This window comes from Geospiza fortis, unplaced genomic scaffold (assembly GCF_000277835.1).
Source record: "Geospiza fortis unplaced genomic scaffold, GeoFor_1.0 scaffold200, whole genome shotgun sequence".
NCBI lineage: Eukaryota > Metazoa > Chordata > Aves > Passeriformes > Thraupidae > Geospiza > Geospiza fortis.
The window spans coordinates 1,352,119-1,362,241 of NW_005054353.1; the positions used below are offsets into that span (position 1 = coordinate 1,352,119).

The 10,123-nt window shown below is 38.3% G+C and overlaps 1 protein-coding gene across 1 annotated transcript in view; it reads right to left on the reverse strand.

Moving 5' to 3' along the window:
• RGS22 (regulator of G protein signaling 22) overlaps positions 1-9,837 on the reverse strand; it is a 59,891-nt gene extending 50,054 nt beyond the window's left edge. The window contains exons 1-2 of the mRNA XM_031058977.1: positions 9,815-9,837; positions 6,954-7,016 (exon numbers count right to left, since the gene is read on the reverse strand). Of these exons, the coding sequence (XP_030914837.1) occupies positions 6,954-7,016; positions 9,815-9,820 (69 nt within the window). The 5' untranslated portion in view covers positions 9,821-9,837. The remainder of the gene's footprint in view (positions 1-6,953; positions 7,017-9,814) is intronic.
• Positions 9,838-10,123: the final 286 nt, after the last annotated feature.

The window sequence follows — 10,123 nt, forward strand, 5'->3', positions numbered from 1 at the left end:
TTTACTTTCAAACCTAATTTGTGCTGCTACCAGCTTTTAAGTGACTAACTGTGCAACCTTAATAGCCTTTACATGTTTTCTTCCTTATATATTCCTTCATGTTTTAAATAAAGAAACTGAAGAAAGTACACTAAGAAACAAAGTACTTCAGTCTCAGGATTTGAAATGCTCTTGCTTGTGGAAAAAAAGCAAACAAAATGCAAATTTCATAATAAAAGGCTTTGTGACTAGACATGATGAGATTGTTTTAGTTTTATATTTTTCAAATTGAAAACTAAGCAAATACAGTGTTAGTTTAGCACATATATCTACTTTTATTTAATAATTTGTAACATACTCTAGATTTAGGATTTTTTGATACTTATTCTATTTAGCTGAACAGAAAACTGTCACAATTTTAACGTAGCGAAATGGATGCTAGTGACAATTTTTAAAATGTAAAGTGTGTTGTTGTTTTGGGGTGGGGTGACTACCAATCATTTATAAGACAAATATACTAATGGAGCAAAAGAACATGCACTGATGGGATAGGAAGATCTAGACTTCATACACCACATACTGGAGTGAAAAAGGGGGGTAGAGTTCAGACTTTTGGGGTTTGGATGTGGTTACTCATCCCCAGGGACATCAAAAGGCAGCATACTTCTTCTATCAGTCAGAGACTAGCCAGTAGATTTGACTCTAGTAAGGATGCATCTGGAATACTGCTTCAGTTGTGGGTCCCCTGTACAAGAAGGATATTCACATATTTGATCAAGTCCATCAGAAGATCATGAGACAGTCAGAGGCTGGAGCACTCACCCCTGAGGGGGAAGCTCTAGGAGAACTAGAACTAGCAGCAGCCTTAGTGTATTTATAAGGAGATTGCTGAACAGATAAAGCCAGGCTTTTTATGGAGGGGTATGACGGGAGGACAAGAGACCACTTGTCATACACTGAAACAACAGAGGTCTCAGCTGGATTGTAAGAAAAAAGGTGATTTTGGGATGATTAGCACTGGAATAGGCTGTCCAGAGAGGAATCAGCTGTTGGAGGTTTTCAAGACCAACTGCAAGAAAGTGCTAAACAATCTGGAGTCAGTAGTAAAGCAGTGACCTTGCTTTGAGAAGAAAGCCACACTATAGACCTCCTCAAAGTCTCTTCCAGACAGTAATCTATGATTCTGTACAAATCCCAAATTCCCAAAAGAGCATCTCTCTATCTGTCAAAAGCATTTTAGAATAATTCAAACCTTTCTGGAGGAGCTTGTTTACTCAAAAAATCTAGAATGATAAATCAGAATGTTTTTATAAGCATAATAAAAGAAGAGATAATTCCTAATCTTAACCTATCACCACCACAAAAATAAAAGTGACAATGTTATGAGAAAAATAAAATGGGAACACACAAAAAAACACCCCCAGAATCTGATTTTTTTGTAGGAAACATTTTCCCAATTACCACACAGGAGAGAGGATCAGTCAATCCATTTTCCTTTCAGTATCTGAAGAGTTTTGGGGCAAAACACTCAATCCAACCACTGTCACACATTACAAGCCACAAAAAAAATGCACCAAGAAACTCTTCAGTACCCTTTAGCAAACGTAAAATGTTTCCAGTGGAAGTCAAGTACTGTAAAATCCTGTAACACTTCTCAGGACAATGAGAGAGGTTTATGGCACCACCAATATTCCATCCTTGCAATAATAAGGAATCTCTTCAGTGAAGACACCTATGCTAAGGAGTGGATCATAGTCTACACTGTGAAGGAAGGGGGGAAAATTATCCATGCCAATCTAATATACTAAGAAATGTCTTTCTTACCCCACATTTGGCAAGAGCTTTTGCCTTTTTACAGACAAGTAAAATACACTAACCAAAGATTAAATGTACCAATCTCTTTAGTTTGAGCCAATTTTTGATGCTTTGAACATAGAAAGGGAAATCTCCAGAGAAATTATACCTCAAGATGTTAAGAAAAAATAAATCAGGTTTGGCAGGAGCCTTGAAGCTTGGGGTTCATATATTGTCAATGTAGCACAATAAATAAGATAAAGGACTTTAGAATACCAACAAATAAGAAGTCTACAGACTTTGAAAACTGTTTCACTTGCAGGAAATTCTCCTCCCAAAGCCAGTATGACCAATGTAACTCAGTGTAGTAATCTCAGCTTCAGAAAAAAATCCCTGAGCAAATAACAAAAAGTTGCTTTTAGACTGTGGTAGCAATACTATTAAATAAATAAACAATTGCATGTACTTTTTGACAGCAAAGAAATTTCTTAGCTGTCAAATGCACACTGAATATGGTTTTCAGCTGAAAAATAAACAGAATACATAATTCTGAAACCTGAAGTTATACACTTAACTGAAGGGAAGACAAATTTCTCTCAGTCCTCCCATAACAGAAACCAAAACAGCATCCATCATCATGTTGCCAGGATATCAGACATATAAATCTCACTGTTCTCTGTCTTAACAGTTTTCAGATACACTCAGCTTCGGATACAATTAGGAAATGTGTAAATATGCTCACATCCCAGACCCAAATAATTTAGTTGATCCCAAGAGAAACAGAATGACCATAGCTTGGCTGCTTCTTAGGTTAAGGGTGGGAGTAAATAGAGATCTCATCCAGGAGCATTGCCAAAACTTGTTAAGAAGGGTATATGTATATCATAAATAAATGTCAGTGAGAGTCCACACCAGAAAAGAATTTGAGTAGCTCAAGTATCTGGAAAAATTCACACTACACATGGTCAATGAAAAATCTCCCACTGACTTTAATGAGTCCAGGATTTCCCTTCTGTTGATGAGTAAGACAAAAGTCATAATCACATATCACAATCCAATTAAGACAGAAGAACATTTAGAGTAAACACATTATTAATAAGGAATGTAGTCAGGAATGCTTTGTTTGGTTCCTTCAGTGTCAAAGATATGATGCAAGTTTTAGTGCTGGGTAAGTCTCAACACAACGTGCATGTAGGGCCCTACTTTTGTCAAAGCCTTTTTAAGAGAGTATTGGCAACTGCAGCCTCCCTCCTCATACCTGGAAAAGACAAGAGAAAACTAACGAGCATGCACTGATGCCTTGAACTGATGATTTGATGCATGGAATTATTCAAAGTTATCTTCAAAGCAGTGAAGAGCCTGAACTGTGCAGCAAAGCGGTTTGCTTTTATGCTTTCTGCCCTTTCTGTAATCTGTGACTCAAATCAAGCAAGATTTTATTTGTGACAGCACTAGGTTCTCAGAACCATTCAGTCTTCAGAAAGACCAATTGGCCCTAACTTTGTTACTTGGGTTTAAATTGTTTTAAGAATCACCACCTGCATCAAATGCTGGACCCCAGACTACCTGGAGGAGAGCTTTTACAGTGAGAACAATGTTTTAAAGAAATATTCTTCAAATCTAAAGTTGAAAAATTATGGTCACTTAGAAGATTTCTGTTGCAAGGAAAACCAACAACCAGGGACTCACCACCAAATTGTCATCTCCTGAATGTGCATCAACTGAGGCACAAGGTAGCACTTTTGTCTCCAGTGCAACTCTTTGAGGTTGCAAAGAGGAGGAGTGTGCCTTCCTCAGAATCACTGGTAACTGGAAAATGACAGGCAAGACCCAGCACGGACTTGGGATGGAATGAGTAGCAAGCAGCTTGTAGAGTGCAGCAGAAACAAATTGACATTACTGTGCTTGCCTTCAACACTGAGCTGGATGGCAATTTCTGACTCCTGAATTTCCATTCCTGACTAAACACATCCTTGGATGTTTTTAGTACATGGATCAGAGGTTCAAATTCTAGCCTGAACTCCTAGAAATGGAAATTTGTCCAGGCCAATGTTTCTCTTAAATCTTTCATTTTACATTAGTTACTAAGGAAGGTGTAACTCGTTTGTGTGTCATGTAATTGGTTTCTGCTACTGTGGAATCACTGCACTACTGGCAACAAGTGCCCTCCTGAAGTTTTTTGCATTTATGTGTTTCAGAAATTCTTTCTGTAAATTACACTTTATTACAGTATATAGCCCTTTGGAGTACCTAGATATTTATGTCAGATTACATTGAATGTCATTATAACAAGAGGATCACTTAAGGGATACACTGTAAATCAAAAAAAAAAAAACCACATTAAAAACCTGCTGCTGTTATACCAAGTCCCCAGTGATACAATTTTCCATATGCTAATGGTGCATTATAAATCAATGCAGAAGCAGTCCCTTAAAATAAGCATATGCTCCCCCTCATTTCTTGTATCAAGTCTCACAATATTTTCAGTTTAACTTGTTGCCTAACTACTAGCACACCTGGGTAATGCTGTTCCCAGGCAACAGTGTATAAGCACAACAAGGATAAAGCAATGGAAATTTCAATGCACTGTTTTAGTAGAAGCCTTCTGAGAAGGAGAGGGTAATCATGAATGTAAGGTATTCAAACCACAGAACTCAAGGCATTAATAGAACTTAATCCTGAAGAGGATAAAACCTTAGGAAAAGATCAAAGAGAAAATAAAACCAATTATGAGAACATTACAGTTAAAAATAGCTAATAGAGCACCTGTTTTCATGAAGATATGTAAATATGTGGAAGAGAGACCATGCGTCATCTTAGAAACCTACCAAGACTACCAGTATAAACCAGTGTTTACTCAGGAGTGACTGTGAACTCTTTTCTGTGGGCTTCCAGAGCTGTCAGGAGTGCCTGGACAATTGCTGCAGCTCAGAGCTGCTGAGCTGTGCCAGGACTGTGGGCTGAGGAGCCCTCTGAGGCCGAGGAGAATTTTGGCCTCTAACAGATGTCCTGAAATTTGTCTATGTCTAAGGAGATCAAGAGACTAAAAAGGCTGAACTTCTTACCCACTCCATCCTCTGCAATTTGGGGAAAGCTTGAAGCATTGTTTCCAAATAAGCAGCAAAAGCATGGAGGATGGTACTCCTGTGCTAAGAACAAACATGGAAGAAGGCCTGGGTTTAAAACCTACGTCCTTAGGCTTAGATTTAGGCAGAAATCCTAAGGCAGCTGTGGGGCAGGGGTTGGGGGAGTTGAGGTGCTGGAGAAAGGGAAAAAAACATCCCTCTTACCACATGATTAGTTCCATCTGTGTCTCTCTAGCTTTGTATACTCTTCAGTCTTGCAGTGTGGTGAAAGCACGTAAAGTCTGAGTTCCTGAAAGAGGTCAGCATCGATGCTGTGCACAAAACTCACACTCTGACATAGAGTTAATACCTCCAGATTCTACTTTAGGATTAAAATTTGGAATGAGGAGCCCATCCTTAGTAGTACAATTTCCTTGCTGTGTATATTTACACAAATCTATGATGTGCCTTAGAGAGACAGCTATGTCTAGTTCAATTAAGTAAGCCAAATCATTCAGTTATGAATCACAACTGAACTTATCTCATCAGTGACCTCACCAAGTCACTTTGTAGCTCCTTTGAAGTCCAAGGAGCATCAAGAAATATTCTGCTCTCTCCTAATGCTGGCAGTGGTTCCCACCAAGCAAGCTGTAGAATGGATATATGTTCTTGTAGTGTAGCCTGTTGGACTGCAGTGCCTTAGGAAGGGAACAGGCTGTGGGACAGCTCTGTGGCACATCAGGTGGGAGCCACAAGTGACCCTGTAGAAAGGCATGTGCCACCTGGCAAGGGATTTGAGTGTAAGGTGTCAGGGCCAAGACTACTAAGATGAAGTTGGATGAGGTTGCCACATTGAGGGAGCAGAACTGTACATGTGACTCTCAACAGAGTGTGGGGAGCCAGGCTAGTTGATAGGAAAAAGGAGCAAAATACGGGAGAATTGCTTAAATACAAGGTACTGGGTATGATGGTCTAACTGTAACTGGATCAGCACACAGAATACAGTGTAAGGCAGCATCCTTCTGGCTGCAAATGGGAGAGGAAGAGGAGGGAAGTGCCAACTTTGAAACCTTCCAAGCTGTGAAGAGAAGGAGTTTTTCTTGAGCTAAAATGTCAATTAATCACTGAAATTGCCAGAAAACTGTAAAAGGACAAACATTTGTTATGCTGTCATGTTGCAACACTGTAACAGAAGTGGACACCTTTTAAAAAAGTATTTTAAAAAGTCTTTTTCATTTCCTATTAATATATTTTAGTGCACTGTGATTTAAATACATATATTATTAACTATTTAATATTAATATTAATATTAATTATTAATTATTTAAATACATAAATAACCTAGGGATCTTGGTGGACAACAAGCTGTTCATGAGCCAGCAGTGTGTCCCTGTGGCCAAGAAGGCCTGGTGTACATTAGGAAGAGGACTGCCAGCAGGTCAAGGGCTCTTCAGTACAATGGGAGACATTTGAGCAGTCCAGCGGCGGGCTACAAAAGTGATTAAGGGACTGGGGTAACTCTCTTATGAAGAAAGGCTGAGGGAGCCGGGCACGTTCAGCCTCAAGAAGAGACAAATAAGAGGGGCCCTTATCAATGTCTATCAGTATCTGAAGGGAGGATGATGCCAGGCTCTGCTCAGCGGTGCCAAGCAATAGGACAAGAGGCAACAAGCAGAGACTGATGTCCGGGAAGTTCCACCAGAACATAAGGAAGAACTTCTTTACTGTGTGGGCGACTGAGCCCTGGAACAGGCTGCCCGGAGAGGTTGTGGGGTCCCTCTCACTGGAGATATTCAAAAACCATCTGGATGCAAATCTGTCCCATGTGCTCTGGGATGACCCTGCTTGAGCAGGGAGGTTGGACCAGATGACCCACTGTGGTCCTTTCCAACATGACCCAATCTGTAATTCTGTAAATTAGCAAGAGAACGTCTGCCCCCAGAAGTCCAGATAACTGGGCTATTCTTACTGATAATAACACTGAGCAGTAAGATTTGCTACCATTAAAATGCAGATATATGGCAAAACATAAAATTTTCCGAGGTGGATTAAGTTACTCTTAATCTTAGCAAGGCTTTTCTTGTATTTTGCAAGGGATTTCTGTAAGTTACTTACCGGAAGACTCAAAAATTCATTAAAGAAATCCACAAGCATATCATCTGTGGCTAAGCATTCTTCCTATAGAGAGATAAAACCACAAAGCATGGCTTGTAATAATCTGCACTAATATTTAAATGCACTATTGCCTCAAACAATATTTGTTTCTATGAGATATGACATGGAAGATTTTGCAAAATATTATTTCCCATTTTTGAGAATATAGTCATTGCATCACTGTTATATTCTAGCCACTGCACACTGCTAAGGTCCTTAGCAATTTAAAATGCACACATGAAGAGGTAAATCCTTTACAAATGAATTTACAGATAAAGCCTTCATAAACCAAACAGCTTCTAGATGCTGAAACTTTTGAAAAAATGTGCATAAGCTACCAGTCTAGAAATTCCCCACATTGTACCTTTCTCTCTTGCACTTGGGAAGAAGGGAGTATAATATTTCACCAGGGCCACCTTCTGCTCTCACCCTGCTGCTTGGGGATATTTGGGGACTAAAAGGGAGTAAAATAACCTACAATTTGGCTCAGCAAGCAAGCAGTGTATGCCATACTTTGAATCTGACAGAACTGGAAGGCTTGCTTGTCACCCTGGTTTTTTAAGATTTTCTAGGCCTTCTGATGTTGACATTCTTGTGGTGAACTTTCTCAGACACTTTCTGTAAATAACTGATTGTTCTGTCTTCTTTTTTGGAGGAGGAGAAAGTTGATGGACTGTTGGTTTGACCAGTGTCATTGGAGAGGTGTCACTGTCACCCTCCAATCCACTGTCACTTTCGGAAAACTATAAATATTGGAGTCAGAAAATAAACTTCCTCTTTCTTCCTTCACCTTGAGAATGGTAGTGTGCTTGTGTTCTTTCGTGTCCGATAGTGACACTTGCTAACATGACACAAAAACTGTAGACTAGAAGTTGAATATTTTTGCTGTTGACAAATCCAAAAGTATGGCTCCAAGTCTTACTTTTACTGACTCAGTATCTCCACCATCCCCATTTCAATTCAACAGAGAGTAAAACTAGAACATTATTCCACTGGTCTTCAGATATGTGCCTTCAGTATAATGAAGACAATATTTAATAGTTTCATTTTCCTGAATATTCTATAAGTTCAGCCTCGCAAGGCAAGGAGAATGAACTTAAATGTAATGTATTTGCCAATAGCAGCAAAGGTGTTGCAACACAAATCTTTATTCTCTTTCTGAAGTTGATATTGAACTGTGCTGGTGAGGAATAGCATTAAAGAGAGGTTATGCACAGGGTACAGGCAGGCAGTATCTTGATCCAAACTCCAGTGGTCTAACATAAATGCAGATAGCTTGTGCTCAGATAAGGAAGAAATCTGAGATAACATGCATGACTAGACCTGATGGTGTTTGTCCGGCCCTAGTCTGCCAGCACTTATTCCTTAGCACTTGTGGTTGCTGTGGTGGCTAATACAGCACAGGCAAGGTAGCCCAAGATCATTCCTGGAAAATGCTGCCAGTGCTGAAAGCAAGGCTTTCATGCCTTATGCAGATCACAGGCCCATGGTCCAATGCAACTGCAGTGCCATGGACCTAGAGATGTTTGGGCACTGCTTAAATAGGGGAATTTACCAACATGTCTAACCCATTTTGAAATTAACAGAGAATCCTCTTACTAATGTCAATAGGCAATCAAATCCAGAAATATCAATTCTGCAAGTGTTAACACAATTAGGAAAGGAAATTAATTAGAAACAAGCTATAGTCAGCTTCATGTTTGGTTTGACACTGACAAGGATGAATCTAGAGATAGGACTAAATATGATAATACATGATGAAAATATTGTTTCAAATGACTTATTAAAAAAAATCATTTTATTATTGGCTGAAGTATAAGCTCTTTAGGAATATGGAGGTGACATGTTTTTAATTTCCCAAGGATATAATTCTCTGTAGTCCCATAAAACAGAAAGAAATGTAAACACAGTGGTTGATTAACAGATAAAACACTTATGATATTATTAATGTGTGTTTTATTATTTACTGCATCTACACATTATATACTTTCCTCTGGTTTTTGGAGAGTTTTTTGTAGACAGCCTTATTTTCATTTGAAGTCAGTTGCACTTTCTTATGTGCACATTATAGGTTAGGGAGTTGCATGTACAATCCTATAGCTTAGAAATTTTGTGCCAGAAAGCATTTGGTTTCATTTCTTTCCATGCCATTTCTCCTGCAGCACAGTCTAAATTATTACTAGAAAAAGCTGCCTTAGAATTGCAACTGAAGGTTAAGGTGTGCTAAAAATTGTCCAAAACTTGTGCTTTTGTTGGTTCTCTTTATGGTAATAAACACTATAAATAAAACAGCATCTAGATATTCCCAAAAGCAATATCTACACATTTATACTTTAAAATATATGGGAAGTGCCCAAAAGGCACTAAGTTACAAAGGCATCCAAAACAGGGAAAAGGCAAACATCACCTGAGCTGTAACAGTAAACATGTCATTTCTTATGAGGTAACAGACAAACATATATACCTTTCAAACAAGATGAAAAACATCAGGGAAATCCTACAATGAGCTATGAGCAAAGGGCAAAAAAGGCAAAGTAAGGAAATTGTTAAACCTGTCATGTTGAATCTTCCAGTTGTGTGTTTCCTTCCTTCATCCTAATTCACTTTCATTTCCATCTTTATTCTCCATAGCCTTCTGTTACTTTTTTTCTAATTATTTTCAAACTAAGTATTTTGTCTGACAAAATTTTAAGAAATTGCCCAGTAATCTACACTTACAAAACAAGAAATGAGAAAACAATGGTTTCCAAAATGGTTTTTTGCCTTTTTTGCCCCATAGCTGCATGATGAAAATAATGGCCAAGACTTATAACAATACTTACTAACATTTCTTCTGTTATACACGGAGGTTCTGAAAAGAAGATATTAAATATCATATGTTATCCAAGCAGTACAGTTAATCTGGTTCAACTACAATACAACAAAAAGCAGTGAGGCAAGACAACCCTCCTGGGTATTTCAAAATGAAATAACTTGGTCTGAAGAAATAAAATAAACTAAGAACATGCTGTAATGTTGACCCATGCATGAAAAGATTAAATATCACAAGAATTATTTAAATAAAAATCAAGTATTATTTAAATATATTATTTCTTATACATATCAGTTAACTTCATGTCACCTTTCCTCTG